The sequence below is a fragment of the Diadema antillarum genome, unplaced genomic scaffold (genome assembly GCF_040938485.1).
Source record: "Diadema antillarum isolate AM-2024a unplaced genomic scaffold, OU_Dant_1.0 scf00000057, whole genome shotgun sequence".
Classification (NCBI taxonomy): domain Eukaryota; kingdom Metazoa; phylum Echinodermata; class Echinoidea; order Diadematoida; family Diadematidae; genus Diadema; species Diadema antillarum.
The window spans coordinates 484,864-507,500 of NW_027270946.1; the positions used below are offsets into that span (position 1 = coordinate 484,864).

Consider the following 22,637-nt stretch of genomic DNA (forward strand, 5'->3'; position numbering starts at 1 on the left):
GCTGTGTGATTGGTGGGTGTCAGGCTCATCAGATGACCCCCCCCCCCCCCCCCCATCAATGTACTTCGATGAAAGACACATTGTATACATCTTTTTACTCTGCTGTAAGAAGCACCAGCACTGAAAAATACAAATTAACACACCCCCCCCAAAAAAAAACCAAAAAAAAAATACTGTAAAATGAGGAATGTTCACATGTATTTTAATTTCACAGATTTCTCGAGAACCAGGATTTGCGAAATTAGAATGCACGTGAAAGTTCTTGTCTATGCTATATATGCGTTGAATTCCAGTGACAATATATTGTACATGGAAATATCATGCTGCAAAAAACAAAACAAAAAAAGGCTGTTGGCTCCAATTTACAAAAATCTCATGCCATGAAAATATCTTTTTTATAGTACACAACCAGAATATGGTTACTGGGATCTGATGGGTCAAATTGACTTTCTCATGGCCATCAAAAGAAATGCTAAGATTTCACACCCGAGGTGCAGTTGAACTATCGTTGAACTTTGCCAGTAACGGTCTTTCATGGTCTTTTTGTCTCTTGCCAATTTGCTGGGCTGCCTCCGTATGCTCCTTGTCAAATAAACAGTAGTGGCTTATATAAACTCATTTATGATTCATGGGCTCTCATCTCAGTTTGACCTATGGGGATTCTGTTGCATATTGCTGTCTCGAAAAACTGAACACTTGTACTTTACCGAGTCTGTTATCATTTGATTCATTGTTGAAAGATTTTGTTTAGAAGACTGGGGATGTACAGAGTATCTCACTTTAGAGAGTATTGTGCCTTGAAGACAGTTAAAATTGTTAGAAGATTGTTTAGTCTCTTTCTTCTATGTTAGTTGCCAGTTTGAAAATAAACACACTGCAGCAAGGAAATGTCCAATGCATTTTCAATGCAAAATTTTCTCTTATAGTATGACAAAGAGTCACACAAGAGAAGAACATAATGTGGTATACAGGTTGTTAGCAGATTGAAAAATAAGAAGGACAGATGTAAACGATATATTTCAAGTTCTCTTAAGTTTGCCTTTATGGGCTACTAAATTAACCCGTTGATTTTGCTACAACACGCATTTCCCATAGACCCCTGCCTGGGTATACTCGGGACTCGTCCTCAGTGGGTTAAGAACATCATTACAATCCACGATTAAATGTCAAATAAAGAAACCAAGTGAGCCTCTTTTCTTTTTGAAATAGGCTCATTTGTACAAAGGTTTTGCTTCCATACCTTGCTCCATTCAAAAAAGTTTATTAACCTGTTGAGGATGAGTCCCGAGTATACTCGGGCAAGTGTCTGTGGGAAATGCGTGTTGTAGCAAAATCAACCCGTCCTCAACGGGGTAATTTTGCTCTCTTTGTGATTCTGTTAACCTGTTTGTTTTTGTGTTCATAGCTGTTCTTCTTTTTTCTCAATAATTGTGAGATTCAAGACTAACTATAATTTTTCATTGTTTTCTCCCCATTTGCATGCATATTACAAGCCATCAGCTGTCTTTGAATTATAAAGCAACACTGAAAACAACCATCATTTTTACACCATTTGTGAATGCCTCATATTTTGGTACAATGCTTTTCCTCTATGTATGTTTTACGTTGGGCACATTGTGTTCCAGTAATACATGGTAGCTGATCTGAAAATGCTGGTGCTCAGTGAAATATATGAGGGAGGTTTGACGTCCGTACTCAATCCTGCATGCTGGCAATACAGAACAATTTATTGGATTTCGTTTGCTGCATTGCTCTTACTTGGAACTCCTGTATTGGATAGAGTTTAACCTTTACTTGCACAGGAATAACCTTACTGTCTGGTCAAAAAACACTTGTATTCTCTTTTGTTTTTAACTGAGCACCTCGAGTCTGATAGCTAGCATATGATACATCCTGACAATGTTTGTAAAAATGTTGTATTCAATGGTATACAAATAATGAATGTTTATATGAGTGCAATGGACAGAATATTTCATGAGGTGAAAGATGAAATGATCTATTCAATGAGGCGCAGCTGAGCTGAATGGATAAAAAAATTTCCTCTTTCACTGAATGAAATATTCTGTCCATTGCACGAATGAAAAAAACATGTATTATTTGTTTTATATATTGCCTTAAATGGATCCTTGTCATATGATGCTTTATGAATTCAGAAACAAGAGAGAATGCGTGGGATCTGAGATCGAGAGAGTGCTCACTCAGCACTTTTTACGCTAGCGTGCTGTTGCATACACACTGCAAACGCAAGTGTTTTATATGCGTAATGTGCCGGGCTCTCGGTGTGTGTGCAATGGAGCAAATCGTATGGATCCGAAATTGCATTGTAAATGGAGCCACAATTGCACGGATGATGACGTCAGAGTGAAATGGTATGAAAGATCAATGTCAAACAACCAATCAAATGACAAGGATCTATTTAGACGTTATATAATGTCTGATGTTGTGATGATTACTGATATGTTTTTAGTGCAGCAGCTGAATATTCATTCAAAAATTAAACGTCAGCAAAATATGCAAACCCAGAACAGAATGCTTTCTTATAGTAACAAATCTTAGTGTTCTTTTCTAATAAAAGACATTGTCCAAATCAGCAGAACCTGGGCATGCAAGTTTTCAATCTAACCAAGAATAATGATAAACGTAGATAGGTGGTGTTATACTGCTTGTTACCAATTGGCACGACAATTTTCATTATGCTGGCTGACCGCAGAATAATTGCAACTGTTATAATCAGTGCTGGACTGCACTGAAACACTGTGCCAATTTGGAATGCTTTATTTTTGCTACCATGCATGGCAAATTGAAATACCGATTGCATTTGTCCATGCCAGTTTGACACTCAATGGCCCCTATTGAAGGCTGAGTGGCTCCACCTCATAACATGGCTCATGTTCTGTTCCACATGCATGCCATGCTGGCATTTTCCAGTACTAAAACATGCTATCTGTACATGCCAGAAAAGAGTAGTGTTCAATTCTTGTTGTTAAACACCAGCCTCTTAATGCACCTGTGTGTAAAACAACACTTTTTGATATTACAATGCCTCAGCATACCAACACTGTTGAAAACACCTGTCTTTAGCACAACTGGATTCTGACTGTAAAAGTCTGATATCAACATCATCAGGTGTTACTGGCATTGCTTGAATATCACACATGGCAGTGCCCTAGTATTATTAGATTTATGCAAATGAGCTGAGATGTCTCTGAACAACAACAAAGAAAGAGCAACATTGCTTCAGTTGAACAATGAATACAATAGAATACCAGAGTATGATGTCATGGCCATTCATTACCATGGAAACTGGTTGTAAACAACCTCACCTGGCCCAAATATCTTTGAAGGCTATTGTTGGTAACCATGCTTGCACCTGGTTCCAACCCAAACTATATTCAACAAAAGACTGGATGTAACTATCTTGGTACTCTATGATGAAATACTTCAGTGTACAAGTCAATGCAATACAATTTGTCATGTTTTTTTTTGTGCTCCTTATTGATTTAACTTATGATGTAGAACTTGAGTTTGAATTTGCTCTGTTTTATCAAACTACAGTTTGTTCAAGGCAGGTTTTCTTTGTTTTTCGGCTTAGGTTGAACATAATATCAAGTGATGGCATTTTCAGTGACATTGTATCTATATTTTATGTAAAATTGTAATAGCTGGACACAAGTCAAGCAAACTGATATGTTTGTTGTGGATTTTGTCCTCCCCCCCCAAAAAAAAAATAAAAGAGAAAAAATCCAAATCTTTTTCATCACTGTAAACTCTAATGGCTACTTTTTTATATTTACTAGGCCCATAGGTCTGGTAAGGCAAAGGATTCTGTTTTCAAAATATTTCAAGGATATACATGTATAGGCCTGCAGGGGAATACACCTGTATGGAATAAATGATGACAACTTAGTTATGAAAACTACATTGGTGAAAAGTTATGTCTTGTTTACTAGATCCAATATCACAATAGAATGTAATTTAACCCGATCTGAGCGTTTGTTAAAAAGTATTATCAAATGGGTTCAAGAATGTAGCCAATAGGAAGCGCTGAAATGAGTCACGTGGGCGTTGTTTATTTTAGTACCATTGCACCGCGTGTGTTATCCTATGGTAAATTGCCGATCGTCTGTGTGCGCGGCTCCTTTGAATTGCATGCAATGCTTATATGCGAAGGTTAAAGAGATTTTTCTCCTCCCCAGTCACTGGGGAAAATCTCTTTGGCGAAGGTTGATATCGCGAAACGAACGAAAAAATGGCTGCCTCCAGCTCAGATCCGTTGCAGGCGCAGTTTGAACAGTGGAATGACGAGGATGATTGTGAAATTTACCAAGACTTCATTGACGGATATTTCCCGTGAAAATTTGGATCAGCCACTGTCAAAATTTTACGCTGGGGCAAGAAAGCAGGACGGTACATCGTACACTTCGTACAGCAAACGTAGTATTCAGACAATCAGGTATGCAGTCCAGTACAGAACACAGTAGTCAGTACAGTAGAAATCTACAGTGTTAGATCTACTGTTAGTCGTATTCAGACAATCAGGTATGTAGTATCAGTACAGTACAGTGTTAGATCTACTGTTGCAGGTGAAGAACATAATCATCATGATCATGGAACAGAGTCAGAGGAAATGTCAATTTCTATTCAGAGTTCTCAGACTCAGAGTCAAACAGACAATCAGGTTCACGAGTATCACTATCGGAGTGTCTCCGTAAGACACCTCACTTCCATTTCCACAACTGTGAGGTGCATTTCCACAACAATTAAGCCAATGACATATTGGAACTTACTGAGTTGGTGTTTAGTCTCCACTTCACTTCACTGTTCATCTTGAATTTCAATTTGGTCGACTTTTGACTTCTGAGCTTTATAAAGGTAGGAAGTGAAAAATAACTCATAGACCCAATTTATAAAACAAATGATGCACAGGATTATTTCGTGGCATTAGTGAAGGTGCGGCGCACTCGAGAGTCTTGACATGGTGCAACATGCACGAGGCGCACCCACGGTACAACGCACTCTATCCTGTGCATCATTTGTATACTATTCCATAGATATTGTAAGAGTGAAAGGACAAATGCTGAATTATTTTTTTGTACAGTTTATTTTGAATGAATTGATAGATATTTGATGATCACCAGCAAAAACATGAGTTGGATGAGTTACTTTGCTAGGCTAGTGTGAAACAGAGATTAATGTAGAGAACAGTTGGGTTCTTTTGCAAACAATATCATTGGCATTACAATAGCTGTCAGAACATTTGGTGTGGCATGTATGAGCTGATGTAAATTTGGCACTCTGTCATATGACAAATCAATTAAAAAAAAGTTGTGGGTAGTCATGTAAAAGTTTGCATGAGTGTGAAATATTGGGAAATTGATAAGTAAATATGAAAAAAAAATTGTACTCTTCACATCTGCATATCTACCACTGAAATAATAAACAAATGGCAGTAGGAACAACAATGTAACAAAGGTACTTGTTAAACTTGTATGTATGTATGTATGTATGTATGTATGTATGTGTGTATGTATGTGTGTATGTATGTATGTATGTATGTGTGTATACATATACATTGTCTGTCTGTATGTGTGTGTCAAATGTGTGCATCATTGTTTTTACCACTAAAAGAATACTTTACCCATAAAAGATGTTGCAACCTTTTTTATACAAGATTGTCATCTGTATGATGTAGCCTATAATTTACAAATACCTGTTTCATCAAGAATCGTGAAAAGTGGGAAATGTCCACCATTTCCCTATCCATTATAAAACTGTTCTGCATGATCCTCAGCCCTTTTGCTGTCTTTCACCCCGGATCTTGGAAAAGGGAATCATTCCCACTTGCGCAAGTACGTCACGGCGAGACCATGTCTGGCCGACATGATAATCTGATGATAGGTTGATGAAGCCGAGATAAGGTCGTAACGCTTTCCTTCTCCTTCCACCAAAAGGATATTTGGCTAGAAAAAGGGGAATGGGGATGGAGTTAGGGGCAGAACGCTGTTGGACTTGTGTCCGTACATCGAGGTCTGTTTTAAAACAGTGATACTCAATTACGTATTGAACTTGTATCTTCAGAGGACTTTCCAGCCCTATAGTTGCTAATTAGACAGTTCTGTTTTGTTGATGAAATGAAGAATTAAATGAAGAAGTAACAAAGAAATTGTTTTGAATCATGAAAATTTACTGTAATACTAAAACAGAAAGAAAATGTCAGCATTATATCGATACTACAATATGTTTTATTAAGTTTGCTCTCAAAACTCAAATATTGCTTTATAAGCAATACCTCCATATTTATTTATTTATTTATCTATTTAGTTGTTTATGTATTTATTTACTTATTTATTTATTCATTTATCTATCTATCTATTAATCTATATTTATCAATTATTATTATTATTTTTTTTTTTTGGGGGGGGAGGGTGGGTGAGATATCAGTGTATATATATATCACTAAATTTCACATTCTAACAATTTATTGAAGGATACAGCATATACCTGAGACTGTGGTGGTTGGTGTGATGCGTTAGGATGAGCTCTAAATCTTTTAAGAGCTCTATAGTTGCAGGAGCATATTAAAGCAAGGTATGTCAAAGTAAATCACAGTGGAGATTAATGACCTTCATTTACTGTTCATTGTGAAATGGAGTACACCAGGCTACGTGCCATATATTGTATCAATATTGCATTGTGCGTAGTGCTGAAGGATATTATGGTGGGGTTATTATTGAAGGTGTGTGTATGAGATATTGGTATGCATATTCCGATTGTGTGAGATACTTGTTTCATTGAAAGAATACTAAATTTGACAAGTTACATATGAATGTGAAAGAAACAATTATTGTAACTAAATTGGCTGACTAGTCAGTTGATCATACCACTGCTCAGAAGAATTTGTGTAAACATCAGAAGTCGTAAGATGCGATGATAGCCAAACCTGAAGGGTATGTTCGTCGTCATTGTACGCTTGCCTTTGTCGTGAATGTTTTCAACAAACGTGACGCACCCCTTTAAGAGTGCATGCGCACTGTTGCCAGAGAGGGTAATGAAATTACCCTTTTGATTGGCTGCCGATCGGGGGCTTGGGAACCCACCGTGGTGAGCCTCCGTATTAATGCCTGATTATCGGGTGACATGTCCCCCTACCAGCCTGAGAGATTCACCGACCCTTCCCCCCTTATACCTAAAGGGCTGTATCATCATCATCGCCGAAGATCTTGAGCGGCCGTCTTCTTCTAAGTCTCCTTTTTTTTTTTCTCCCTGCCCATCACCAATGTTTTGGCCTTCCGTCGGATGACATGCACGCGTTTGGTCTACAGCCCAATTGGGACTTGCTTGTTACAAGTGGCCAATTCTAATGGCAGGGTTTTTAGGGGTGGGGTGGGGTGGGGACGTGAGGGGGGCTGCGTTCCTGGTTTTATGCTAGTTCATATGATAAATGGGAAAGATTAGACAGATCTATTCTGGGAATTATGATCACTTCCCTGTTTGCTTCAGCGGACAAATTAGTGGAACCAATGTTGAGATTGGCCCTATAAATAACATGATCCTCTTTGGCTTTTTTTTTCTCATCATTTTTGGTTTGTGTTTTACAGATAACTTTCACATTAAATTAATCAGGCTGATACAAGCATTAATATGTGACCCACTACAACAAAATGGTCCTAAAGTCGCGCACGGTCGAAGCCGTGAAAATCGAGTTTGAAGTCAGAGCATCAAAATTGGTCAAAACTTACGATTTTCTGAATTTGACATATCATTAGAGTCTGACATATCATTAGAGTCTGACATGTCTTCTATCATCTGTCGAAATTTTGAAGCAAAATGATGAAAGGAAAGACCAAAAAATAGCGTTTTTCTGGGCCATGTTTTTTTGGCGTTTCAACGAAGCAGAAACTGGTTCGAACATTTGGAGTGAGTGCCACACATAGGCTCCGCCCCTAACAACGACCAGAGTGATCTCATTGGTCAGTTTGCTACTTGCCGCTAACCGAAGCGTGCAGCTCGCACACTGCCCAGTCGACTGGTGGGTGCTGGCGGGGTGCGCTATGCCCAGCCGCTTCTCCTGCCATCCTGGTCACTGATTGGTCGGTGAGGAGACCGCCGATGCTGTGTTTGAATGAGCATTTCGGGGGTTGCTAGGGCTTACCTTCTATTGTTCGGAGGTGAAAACTGACTTGTGTGTCCTTTGATCGTGATTGCGTCGCAAGGAGAACTTTTAGGGCGCTTTTCTCGAAACAGTGATTTCCCAGACCTATCGACATGCTCTCTTTTAAACATTGATATCTCCGCAGCCGATTATTTTCATATGATGTGTTATGTATCAATTTAAAGCAGAAAGATTAGGGATTTGTGTCATGCAATTTTCAAATAATCGACCCCGCCCGACTTTAGGATCATTTTGTTGTAGCGGGTCACATATATATGTATGATCATCAAACTTACTGTGCATCTTAAAATGTTTACATATGCTAATTCTAATAAACAGCTTCATTAAGGTCAGGGAAAATATTAATCTTTTTTTTTTTTGACACTGTATAATGGTAGTAGAGTGCCACTGTAAGAAAGAAACTAGATACCATTTTTCCCCTGGGTGATATTTCGTCCTCGCTGCGGAAGGGCTTGTAAATATTAGAAACAGGGTGTTTACAATTTGTAATGAACATTTGATGAGATTCTGAAAATTACTCGCGTGGTGCATGACAAGTGTAGCGCAAATAGTCCCGCAGAATCCTATTAAGGCATTGGTGTTATTCAAATATTGATTTTTTTTCATACATCCCCCCCCCCCCCAGTGCAATGTACTCCTTGGTCATATGTGTTATGAAGTCTGTTTATTGCAAGTGAAGCGTGCAGCTGGTGTGAGGTTCTTTCATACATAAGGCATCATACCTGAGCTGAATGCAAAGTCACTTTCCTTGGTATATACACGTAGTTAGTGTAAAAGATATTTTAAAAAGTGTGTTTACAGGGATTACTGTGATGCCAGATTTTGCTTGAATCTAAACTACAATCTCTTGTGGCATATAATATTGTATGTAACGGTCCAGTCTGCTTATCCAGACACCATCTCACACAGTTGTCAGGGATAAAATGGACTGGCATTATGAACATTTTGTCAATGGTTGTGTGCAAGTTCTCAATACAGAATGTTTAACATTCACATCTCTTATTTGCATTGGTAGAATAAGACTTGTAAAAAAAAAACAAAACATGGCTATGTTTAATAACATGACATACTGTAAAACCTGGCATTTTTGTGAATTTCGCGAGGAGCCAAGATTCATGAAAGTAAAATGCAAACGAAAGTTCTTGTCTATACACTTACGCATTGAATGCCAGTGGCACTTAGCGAATATTTCATGCCGCAAAAAATGCTGTTGGCTTCAATTGGCGAAAATTTCATGCTTCTCATACATATTGCTGGTCTTAAGTTCATGCAGGTGCTTTTTAATTGGATAACTGTCAATGTTTAGTGAATAATAATGGCAGGTGTGCCTGGGAAGAGTATGAAAATACTACAGCGTGGCTACCCTAGATGAATAAGACCATATTGATACAGTTATTAGCAAATCCAAGATTGTGGTATTATTGTGATTACCACATCCTAATTTCGGAGATACTTGTGGTAAATGGAGCGAAAATTACAGCTATCCATGCACAGAATGTGAATGAACTTATCAACTGATGACGCTGAACTCTGCATGCGTTTGTTCATGTGGTGCATGCATGTTCATGTGGCCTTTGTTTGAGTCATTAATATCTTACAGCTCCATGCTTGACAAGGAGAGTGTTCTTTCAGAATAGAGAGAGGGAAAACGTGTGAGAGAGAGAGAAAATATAAAGAAGAAGAAATGCGGTCACATTTGAGAAGCGTGCCATGGATATTAATGCTGGAAATGCTACACCCTTAGAAAGATGTGACTCGGATGACAAAATTCAAGCCTCATGTGACATGCCTTCTTTATATACAGGAGAGAGAGAAAGAATGTGGGGGGGGGGAGGTGATGGATGCTTAGTACTTTCTATGGAAAACAGGAGGCCATGTTGCATTCAGAAAAGACCAGGGCACTATTTCACTCGAAGAAAGTTGAAGCCAATTCTAGGTTAAAAAAAAATCAAAATCAAAAGCAACATTGCTAGCAGCCACTCAAAGTGATACAGATTTAAACTTGCATTTGATTCTCACAATTCTTTGTATCAGTAATTGATGTGTATAACTGTATGAGTGCATGCATGCAAAAATAAAATGCTTGTGCTCTGTTGTGCACATTCAAGATGAATGTTATGTACATGTAATATTGTTACCAAAATCAAATTAAGATGATTAAAGAAAGAATTTGTATGTATGTGACAGCACAGCCCAGTAGCTGTGCTTCAGTCATTGTAATTGAGCATACTGTAAAAGTGGATATTTTCACGCGACTAAATTTTCGCGCTAGGCCGGGTCAGAAGAGTTTCGCGTGTTTTCAATCCCACGGAATCAAGACATCATGCACAGGAACGTATGGCAAGCAAAAATATTCGCATGCTTTTATTTTCGCGCTAGATTCTGGTTGCACGAAATGCGTGAACATTTCAACACCGCGACAATTTCCACTTTTACAGTATGCTATTAATACTCTGGAACGTTCAATAGATTCAAGTCTCTCCAAAGACTAAGTTTTGAGAAGAAATCATGGCAGCCAGTCGGACAGCTCAAAGTATACAGGTTTGCTGTCTTGTCGGCATTTGTGAAAGGGATTACATCACATCACTGATTTCACAATTCGCCAATTTGTACTCATGTATGGATGTACAAATTAAGACCCCTTCTCTTTCCCTCCCTCGTCGTCCACAGAGCGATGAATCCTGTCCCGATCGTCGATGAGGACACTGACACCATCATTCTCCTCTTCATCACATTCCCCATCGACCTCTCCGAGGCGGACCTCATTCGGGGCACCAAGCACCAGCAGAACATCTATGTCACCAAGAGCATGGACGACGGCCGGACGTGGACAGAGCCGCTTGACATCACCAGCCAGACGCTGGACAAGATAAAGCCCGAGCCACTCATATTTGCATCAGGTACGACTCCATACTTTTTTTTCTTCAAAAAGTAGTCCATTAGAGCAATCACTTTTTCCTTTCAGTATGTAAATGTTTTTGATATGAAGGAATGATGTTCATATTTGCTATCTCACACATGCTTAAATGTACAAAGTAGCTTACTCACAAACACCTTCAAACAGGCATGTGCATTATATATGCATATTATTGTCAATGGGTGTTAATCTTCTGTAAGATGAGAATCATTAACCCGTTGAGGACGAGTCCCGAGTATACTCGGGCAGGTGTCTATGGGAAATGCGTGTTGTAGCAAAATCAGCCCGTCCTCAACGGGTTAAAAGAAATGTTGTCTGTGTCTCTGTTGAAGTACACTGTGTGCTTTGGACACATCTATAAAAATGAACTGTTATTCCCATTTCATTTTGCTAGGGTACTGTGTATGTCTTTATTTCATGAGCATGATATTTCTTGAACTGCAACTTGTCAGCCAACTTTGCAATGGGTTAAATCTGTGATTCAGAACAAAGGATCAAATGAGAAATATGAGCTGAATGTTATCTCTTTTTATGAGAAAAGTCAGAGAATACCTGGTACCTAATTTGGAGACAAAGTACTTTGCGTTTATGTTGTGGTATGTAGTGTGTTGTGAGTTTTAAATTTTGCAATATCAGTTGACTCATGGATTACAAACACATGAGAAACATAACAAACTGTGTGGCACATACAAATACTTAATCTTTCCTTAAGGCAAAAGCCAAAGAAAGAAAGAAAGAAAATAAAGAAAAAGCACAACAAATCATCTTCAGTGCTTTTCACGTGGAGATTTGTAAGGTAGAAAATCAAAACCATCTGAAAATACTTTATATTCCATGAACAGAGTATTGCCAGATTTCTTTATTCTTTCTGTGATTTTAATGCGCCATTGTGAAACACATACGTACATTACAGAACTCTATAATGTCATTACTCTCTCTTTTAAATCTGAGGTAATGAGACCGAGATTTAGGAGAGTATATCTTCCGTCATCGGTCTTAATTTGTGACCCCTGCGTTTAAAAATCGGCAGGACATTCACCAGTCCAGTGCAGTGATCGAAAGAGATTTATCGGCTCTCATTTCGGGGGATGATGAAATCCGTGCAAAGCTTAATTATGATGGATTGGCCCAGTGCTGCGGACATATCAAGGGTTTAAAGCCACTTTATTCTCAAGACCAGTGGTGTGCTGTTAAAGGGGCATGTCAGATGCAGGAAAAAAAATCTCATGGAAACAACGTTATAGTATTTAATTCAAGCAGGAACAGACTGCGATGTTATCTATGGACAGGTGTTTGTCTCTGTCTTGCATCATTGCCCTCAAATATCAAAGAGTGTGCTGGTCGACTTTTGCAATTGTCTGTTGTGTTGTTAGTGTTGAATTCATACACTGATGCATGCATTCATACATGCATACATACATGCATACATACATGCATACATACATACATGATTGCGTACATACATTCTTACAGGTGTACATACAATTATGTGAGTTTATATTGTATATCAATGAATAGATGTAGATGTAGATTTTTGTTTGTTTGTTTGTTTTTGCCTGACTGCTGGGGGTAGGTCCTGGTCATGGTCTGCAGCTGAAATCTGGTCGTCTCATCGTCCCTGGCAACATCCACTGGAAGGAGAAACCAGAACCTGGAACAACAGGTGAGTCAACAACAACAACAACAACAACAGCAACCCCAGAATAACAACAACAACAACAACAAAAACCCAAAAATTCCAAAACAACAACAAAGACAAAGAAAACCCTTGCACACATCAGAAGCCTAACCCCATGTTTTAATTGGACACTATCTTTTACGAATGAAGAGTTTTAATGCAAAATAGTGTAAGCGCTATTTTTAAACATTTCAAAGTAAGTCCATTATCAGATGGAGCAAAATTAAACCTCTCCAGTAATGCTTTTCTTGTAACATAACAAGGAATAGTCTAGAAGTTAAGATTAAAGATATCCTGCATTTTCTTATCATTTTCTTTGTTTTGTTTTGTTTTTTGAAGCTTTAATCACAAATATTTAAACTTGACAAGAATGGATTTAGCACAGTTTGCGATAGAACTCTTCAAATGTTTTAACCCGTTGAGGACGGGCTGATTTTACTACAATGTGCATTTCCCATAGACACTTGCCTGAGTATACTCGAGACTTGTCCTCAATTGGTTAATAATGACAGTTGTCCTGACATCATTTACAATTTGTTCAAATTGACAGTTGCCACTATCTTACCAGGACCCGCATTATCGGGAACACTCCTGTAGCTGGGCAATACAGTGGTCCTGCTTTCATGAGACAAGGCAAGGGTTTTCAAGTGGGACAGATTTTTCACCAGATAAAGTGTAAACTGCATAAAATGCATCTTTTTGACTGTAGAAAATTCAATTTAGTATTGTCTATGTTTGATGACCTTTACAAGTACGAAACGAATGTACATATACAACTATATCTATATATATTAACCATGCTGTCTTCAATTATAGATGCAGAAAGAATACTGCAGTTTTAAGTATGACAGGCATATATCAATCAGTACATTTTATTCGTAAATTCAGCTGACATTGACCCGTCAATAAAATCTCATTTTGCTAGATGTGACTAGTCTTTCAAACATTCCTTTTATATTAAATCAATGCTACGGCTGTCTGTCCTACTTTTCCCCCCAGGATGGCTTTCAGAGCTGAAGTGGTCCATTCTCGAGTTTTTCGACAGTTTCCATGGCAGCCGCAACTGCTCCATTGTCCTCTTCAGCGATGACGGAGGGGACACGTGGCAGGTCGGGGGGAAAATACCGCCCGCCAAGGATGAATACGGCGAAGATATCCCAGGCAACGAATGCCAGGTTTGTCAGATATTAAAGAAATTTGTTTCGGGCCAAACTATGATCCATCTTTGTTCTTGAGGTATATGTTCCATGTACTTCATACTTCTTACCTCTGCCAAGAAAGGAGGTTATGTTTTCATCAGTGTTTGTTACCTCCACCAAGGGAGGAGGTTATGTTTTCCTTACCATTTGTTTGTTTGTTTGTTTGTTTGTCTGTGGGCAAAAAAAAAACCTCAAAAAGTTGTGAATGGATTTGGACAAAACTTACAGGAAAGGTTGAGAATGATTCAAGTAACAAATGATTCAGTTTTGGTAGTGATCCAGGAATTTTTATGAATTTTAAGAAGGATTTTCGATATTTTGGCTCGTAGGGCCAATGAACTTGGGAGTTCAGGCTGTGCATATTTGAGGTTTGCATATGCGCACTCAAGTGCGTGCTTTGCTCGGGTGAGGTGCCGTGCAGCTGGAAGCTGATGATGTAACAAAAGGCTTCTATATTGGGAAATCGGGCAATTTTCAGCATGTACGTGTATACGTATGAGTGGAAATCAGTGATCTCATTTGGAGAACAAGATCAGTGGTGGAAATGAGCTGCTTGGTGTGCTCTCAGAGTGCTTTTCTAGTTTATCTCTCAATTCTTTGGGCTCTTTAATCTACATTTTGTACAAGCCCTGCCTCCCATCCCCCCCAAAAAAAACTGTTACACTGTACTTGATTCACACTCTTTCTCTCCAGTGACTGGTATGTAGCTTGCATGAAAATTTGCTACACCTAGTGGGTAGCAAAACTTCTTTAGTCCCCAACTCTTTAACATTTTGTCAGTGCTGGTTGAAAGTAATCTATTTAGTGACTGGGGTCATAACAGTCTGTAAAGCACATTGAGGATGGACTAATTTTGCTACAACACCCATTTCCCATGGACACCTGCCCGAGTAAACTCGAGACTTGTCCTCAACTGGTTAACAAGTTTGTTTTGTGTTAATAATTTAGCAACTCTTAACCAGTAATTGCTAGGTGATTTCAAGGTTATTGCAGCGCAACAACAAATTGATGCAATGGATACAAGTTTTTCCTTTTGATTTTATTAAAAAAACAAAACAAACACACCCAAAACAGATATTAAGCAGAGACTTTAGCATGAAGCCCAATGGTGACTCTGTCACATCATCAGCTTATCAAAGATGCACCTACAGTTTGCTACTTATTTCACTGTGTTGTGAAATAGAATACAAAATCTGATATTCCCTAACTTCCTCATTTTGGTCGAGCTACGATCAAACCTCTAACATAATGTTAGGTAGATTTCACTCTTTGTTCATAATACGTGTACTCAATGAGAACAGGGGATGAGGTTGCACTTTCAGGAGTCATAGGTACAATGGCATCATTGAGTAACCATGTCTATACAAGAACATCAATAAAATGAACATGCTTTGGATATAGCACATCCCATAGGGCAGATGCCTTTGAGGCGAGGTGCGCAGAGGACCAGCAATCTTGTTTGTACTTCCCCCCTCCAAAAAAAAAAAAGAGAAAGAAAGAAAAGAGACAGATCATGAGTTCGTAAATAAGTTCAAAGATGGCTTTTTGAGATGGCCTGCGCATGGCACGTAGCCTCTTCCAGCCCTTCCTGTGTGCATTATTATGCTGCAGTCCTGCCGCGGCACACACACACACACACACACACACACACACACACACACACACACACACACACGAGCACGCAAGGGGGCATTAATTCCGTTCATGTTTCCAAATTGCCTGTGTCAGCTTCGATTCTGGTCCCCCAGTAATTCCATATTTGCTCGTCAATTTGTAGAATGGGTCCCTCGACGCTGGAGTCTTGCGTGTGCGTGTGTGCGTGTGTGCGTGTGTGTTTGTGTGTTTGTGTGATGTGTGTGTGATATTTGCGGTTGTAGTTTACATGAACGGCATTTTTATGTTTTGTTAGCATCTCCCATTGCACAAGGAGCACTGGGTAACAGTGGGCCTTTCTACAATAGTAGCTTTCTCTCTGTGTATTATGCCTTGTAAGTTACTTCTACTTGGTAAAACTGAATAATAAGACATGTGTGATCATCTTTTTTTTTACCAGTACCATCGCATTCTGCAAAACTATATATCACCTCTCAATTGTGTCATTGTATAATGCAACATTCAATCGTTGTCAATAGTGTCTGTTTTTAAGAGTACAACAGTGTACTCATATTTGCAATGAATGCGGGGGAAAGCCAATTATCTGAATTAGAGACTGTGTGTGTTACAATATAGTTTGGTGGTGACTGTGACATACATTGTTGTACCAGAGCCAATTACGTCGTTCCCATAGCGATCCTACCCATAATCCATTCCGTCAACTTGCATTTGTTGTTGCGGACGGTAGCGACTGGCGAGGCAATGTCATGTGTCATTTTTATCTTTGGACATTTTTGAATTGATTTCCATTCCAAAGTGAACGATGCGCTTATTTCTGTCATGCAGGCGTGCAAATGATATTGATCTCCATGCGTAGATGTTGATGCGCGTTTCCCGATGGCAAGAGTCGTCAGCGCAGACCACTGCTACTCCTCTCTTGTAGCGGCATCTGTTCGCGATTGATTTTGGAGGGGGGATGGCCTTGACAAAAGAATGTGTGCCATTGATGTCAAATTTAATAAGAGAATAAAGAGAAATTACAGGAATTAATCCAGATCCTCTGCCCTCAACCTTATTAACCATAACCCGAAAATTTGTGCTTCTCACAGCAACAAAGCCAACTTCATGGTATGGTCGATGGCATTTTTGTTCTTGTTTAGTACCTATGCAATATTCGTAATCTTTGTGCAGATAGAATAAATGGGGGAGTAATTGATTTTTACAAGACTCAATAGTACAATTATCAGAAGTGAATGCACAATATTAAACCCAGATGGAAATTTATTGCCCACAATAGTGGATATACATTAGGCTTTTCCATTAGTCTTTGTAATACAGCGTTATATGGGATTCTTTCTGGCTAATCATAAATTATGTTTAGTGTGTGCATTGTCTTTACTGTGTAGGAGGACCTTGTTTATGATTGTTATCTGCAAAGATATTTATGATGGAGCAGAGTAAACATTTTTTAGCTTGCTTGCGAGGAGACTAGGCTTCTGTTAGTAATTGGCTGGTGAAAAGTGATCTGATCCCCCATAATGCATTAAAAACAAACAAACAAACACAGAGGAAACTAAAGCTGATTTCCATTTGAACTATTATGCACAGTTTTGAATACCCAAATAGCTTTATATTTCCCTTTGCTTTTTTGAATACCCAAATAGTTTTATACATGTATTTGCCCTTGCTTGATGTGAAATTTGCTAGTAGCCATTTCTTTCTACTTTTCTTAATATCAAGATACCTTTACATCAAATACTGTCAATGACAATGATTTAAACTTGCCCAATTAAGACTTGCCCGTCTTGCTCTTAAGACTTGCCTGTCATAGCAACAACCAATGAATGTAATCTGGATTCCAAGCACTACAGTGAGTGATTTCAAGTGTGGTGCTAGTGCTAGTGCTATCTCAGCATTAGCACCGGCATTAAAACCGAACTTGAAATCAGTCAGTGTCGGGAGGTTGACCTCAAAATTGTGACGTATTTCCGGTAGATGGTGTTGGTCCCGGTGTTGAATGTCATCTGCTGAACCAAGCTCTACTGATAATGTTGGTGATTTACGTGCTTTCCCCCAGCGGCTAACACCAGCCCCTAGGGATTATCATCTTTGTCATTTTCAATGTCAGTTTATTCAGTGGGAACAGGTGAATTTGATGGCTCATTTGTGCACTACAAAATCATCATGGCAATATACAGAGATTTGAATGCACTAGAAGTGAGGATCGACCCATTGCAGATGTCATTGATGACATACACAAAGACAGGCATAGTTCCAGGTTGGAAGGGGCACGTAGTATGCTGTTGTGTTAGAGTTAATGAGTTGTGTGAAAGGCATGAATTTATCATCCATTCCTGAATTAGATAAAAAGGATGTTTTGGAGGCAGCTGATCTGGCTGAGGGGAATTATTCACCTTCATTAATTATCAAGTTCCAAGGCTTTCGTCACATGATTCTCGCCCTGCTGGATTATGCAGCAGAAGGCAGATGGCGAACTAATGAGGTAGATAAAGGGAGAAGGAAGGATTAATCCAATGTCAACTGGGTGTGAGCCATCTCAGGTTGAAATCTATTGAGTGTACTTTATAACAGATCCAAGTGCGAAAAAGAAATTTGCAGTGCATTCATCATCTGATGAATACGAAGGGGATAGGCATTATTCCTCCTACCCCCCCCCCTGATTTTCATAATAAAGCCACCAGCCCCATCTGCTACCCCTATCAAGTTTCTTAAGAAAGACCCCATGACCATAAGAAAGCCCCCCTCTTTTTCATAAGAAATTCCCCTCCAAACATCATAAGTAAGTACCCCCCCCCCATTTTGAAGGGAAATCCCCCTCATTTTCATATAAAAAAACCCCAACAAAACAAACAAGAAAAAAAATGTGTGCACTCTTTGCTGATACTGGTAGAAAGATATAAACGTGATATGTAGTTGGGGTGGAAGTTGGATGGAATGCAGTTCGACAGGTGCTTACCACCACTGGAGAGTGAACCAGATCAATCACCAGGGTGGTAATGGTGGTTTGATGAGGACCGGAATAAGTGGGGTTGGGGAGGGGGGGGGGGGGAACTGGATGAAAGAAACGGCACAGATGAGCAGAGTCACTGGGATGCATGCACTGGTGGATAGATTGATGGGTGGATAAATGAATGAATGATATACGTTAATGACTTTTGAATTGATAAGGAATTGAGGAAGGAGAAAGTTCATTGGGAACGGGCGGTAATGAAGCATAGTTGCTGTACAACGCTGAGAAAGGATGTGACGTTGTGGAGATAGAGCCTAAATGGGAGGGCTGGTCTTGGAACAGCTCAAGAAAGGAATTTGCTGCTGATTAATTCCTCTACAGGAGGCTCTGGAAAGAAGTGCTATTGTAAGAAAGTTGTCTGTCATATGACATCCTCTGCACAGAAAACAATTTCAAAATTTATTACCATTGTATGTTAATGATACTACTACTACTATTACTACTACTACTACTACTACTACTACTACTACTACTACTACTACTACTACTACTACTACTACTACTACTACTACCACTACTACTACTACTACGATTACTACGACTACTATTGCTACTACTATGACTACTGATTGTGATGATGGTGATAATGATGATGATGTTATTATAATCATTAATATTATGATCATTGTCATCACTATGTTTATCATTATTATCATTATTATGGTAATCATTGCTCTTATCATCATCATCATCATAATCATCATCGTTATCATTATTTATGATTCTGTTGTTTCGTTCATTCAATTATCTTTCACCTCAAGCTAGAATAATTGCCCTGTTTTTCAATGAGCTCAAGGCTAGGTGTGAAACGTGACCCACTGGATCCTTTTTAGCAGAGAAGCATTGATGTGGGAGAGGAGGAAGAAAGGCGGAGAGAGAGAAGGAGAGAGAAAGAAGGAAAAAAACAAGATAAAATATGAGACGGAGCAGAATGCGGGAGTGGGGTAGAAATGGAGGCAGGGGAAGAGAAAGAAGTAAAGAGGCAGAAGATTGTAGAAATGATGATGATGATGATGATGATGACGATGATGATGATGACGATGATGACGATGATGGCGACGATGATGATGACGATGATGATGATGATGATGATGAGGAGGAGGAGGAGGAGGAAGAGGAGGAGGAGGGAGGTCCAAACAGATAGATGAACATGAGAAGACGTTGGAATCTGGGATGACACTTAAGGAGTGATAAAAACAAAGCAAAGCAAAACTGAAAGAGATGTTAATGCTGTGGGAATAAAATTGGAGAAGTAGGTTAAAAGGGTGTAAAGTACTGAATGTTGGAAATTTTACTTTCATGGCCATTTTTACAGTCAAAGAGTTGCCATTGGATCAGAAAAAAAGGGTTTTGAGGTTTTGCCTATTCATGAAGAAAATGCAGTCATGTGTTTAGAACATCGCTTAGTCATAGGGAAGATTCCTCCACCCCCCCCCCCCCCCCATCATCCTTTGTATCCATGCTGGCATCTTTTGGTGAACTTTCAGGAGGAGATGGAGCAAAAAGTGAAATGAACTTTGACATTTGGCGACATTTCAGCGGTTTACTTGTTCAATCTTGTGTGTGTGTGCGTATAGGATGTTCCCTTTGCGGTGTCTTACAGTGGTGGAATGGTCACCGTCGTTTTGCCGGTGCTTGCCGTTGGTTCGCTGTGAACTGAAGTCTCTGTTATGACTCCATCTATCCCAACCATGCCATGCCAGATTAACACCCTGTCTCCTTGTTTGGAGAGATGGAAATATTATTGTAACCACCTCCTTTTTTTTCCTTACTGATGTTGTATCTTTCAATGTACATCACCACATATAAAGTGAACTATGGCACCCAGGGACTCCAACTCTCCCGTTTTCGACGGGAGATCTCCCGCCGAAAACCCATTTTTGCAAAATATCCCGTTCTCCCGCTTGAGATTTGATTTCTTCCGCCCTGGCTCTGTGTCTCCCGTTGGAAAGGATTTCTTACTTATTGCTATTGTATGTTGAAAAAATAAGCCTTAGATAGCACCAGAGAGCATCTAGTACCCTAGGAATTTCGCACTTTGCACACATCAACTTGGAGTCTCCCGTTTGCTAGGGGTTTCAGGCGGGAGAATCTCCATATCAGAAGGTGCTTTGGGTTGGAGTCTCTGGGCACCTGCTATCAATTTTAATATTCATTACTGATTTTTTTAATGCCATGGTTGAGATGGTTTTAAAGTTCTTCAAATCTATTAATGCATGTATTGCAGGTTTTCAAAAATGAGTTTTTATCGCAGTTGGCAAAATGCCATGCTACCTTATATGCCTTGCTCTATCACACACATTGAATACAAGTCCCCTGTGACCCGGACTGACAGTCTGACAGAAAAATGTATAAGACTTCTGTTGCTTGAGATTAAAAACAGTTTTAAGAAGAAATTCACCTCTTTCTGATAGAAATATACATAACACGATTTTCTCAATGATTGAATCACTGTTCATACTTTAAAAAAAAAAATCTGTGACTGGTGTATGTTCAGGTACTAGACACTTTCTGTGCTAACTAGGTTAGGCTCATTCAAAATATTAAGACCTTTAACATATCTTGCCTTTGCAATTGGGCTCAGTTACATTCCTAAATTCTAATTACAGTCAGTTACACTTTTAACTCAGATTTTCAAACCTCTGCACTTGTCATGATCAATATGATTATAGACTCTGTTTGGACTGGCTTGTTCGGCCTGTAGACAAGTGGGGATGGAAAGTTTTGCAGGGATGATTAAATCATCCCTGAAACATGACTGAGAATATGTTGGGGTTGTGGCTGAGCCCAACAAGCTGAGTGGACTCGGTTCTTTGTTTGTGGTATAAATGAGGGAGTTTTTAGCCTCCCCCTTGCATTGTATTACAATTTGTTTTTTACCATTGCAAAAAAGAAAACATTATACGGTACTTATATATGCAGCAATGTCAAAATTCTGTATCTGTTAATCTGTGAAGAAGCAAAATAAAGACGGAAAAAGAAAAAAAAAAAAACATATCTTGCCTTTGAAAAAGATATACATTTGTTAACATCTTCAGCTCATTCGAGGCAAAGAAGATACTAACTTCACAATATTGTTTCTTCAATGATGTCATCATACTGGAAAATTCTGATCTATTATTCTGATCTTCTGATCAGTTACAGGTGTGTTCTAATTTCTTAGTTTGGAAACCTATTATGTTTGGTCACAGGTGAAATCAGTGTATAGACCTGTAAACTAAAAAGATTGAATGCCTTTATGAAATGAATGGGTGGGGAAGGAATATTTCTTTGGTCGTGAAAAGTCTTGACTTTTTTTACCGTAAAGAAATTGCCATGCTCCAAGGTTATATTTCTGTTTGGTTTTTCAATAAACACATGGTTCAATTCTGCCATTTAAGCTGGCCTCTTTTCTTTCGAAAAAGAAAATGTGAGGGGGTGGGGTAGGAGTGGGCTTTGAAAATCTGATGCCCACTTTAGCCAGGTTGGACAAATTAATTTTACAAGTGGTGTCTGCAGCGGGTACCAACATCAAGTGCAAGCCGGGCCATGTATCGATTGACTTGTGTCAAGATCAATGGAAAGCTCTTAACATCTGCCCCTGCTCAACACCCGATGCTTTGCACTCTCTTGCCTTCTTCACCCCATTACTATTGGGGCACTTTACTGTGTGACTTCCCCACTACTATCTTCATTAGATGTGAACTGATCCTATTGCTGAATTTGACCAAAAGATTCATCTTTTTATTTGATTTTTTCTCTTATAAGAAGGCTGAGACTATGCAATTAGGATTTAATTTCTGGAATTATTGAAAACTTTGTTTGTTGTTTTTTATAGGCATGAAAGTAATAGAGCATTCCCTCATATGATCTGAATTAATGTTAGTATTGAAATTCTGTTGCATATAGTGACAATGAAAACTAGAATGCTTGTAAACTTGCTTGTATATTTTTCTGATTTTGCTCCGTTGTATCTTCAATCAGCTGCCCCTCCCCCCTACACACACGCACACATATACACACACAGAAAGACTTTTGGCTCTTGTAAAGAAAAAAAACCCAAATAA

General features: G+C 39.0%; 1 protein-coding gene across 1 annotated transcript in view; it reads left to right on the plus strand.

Moving 5' to 3' along the window:
* LOC139715847 (sialidase-3-like) overlaps positions 1 to 22,637 on the plus strand; it is a 96,091-nt gene that overhangs the window by 66,621 nt on the left and 6,833 nt on the right. The window contains exons 5-7 of the mRNA XM_071627382.1: positions 10,844 to 11,073; positions 12,664 to 12,753; positions 13,768 to 13,943. Of these exons, the coding sequence (XP_071483483.1) occupies positions 10,844 to 11,073; positions 12,664 to 12,753; positions 13,768 to 13,943 (496 nt within the window). The remainder of the gene's footprint in view (positions 1 to 10,843; positions 11,074 to 12,663; positions 12,754 to 13,767; positions 13,944 to 22,637) is intronic.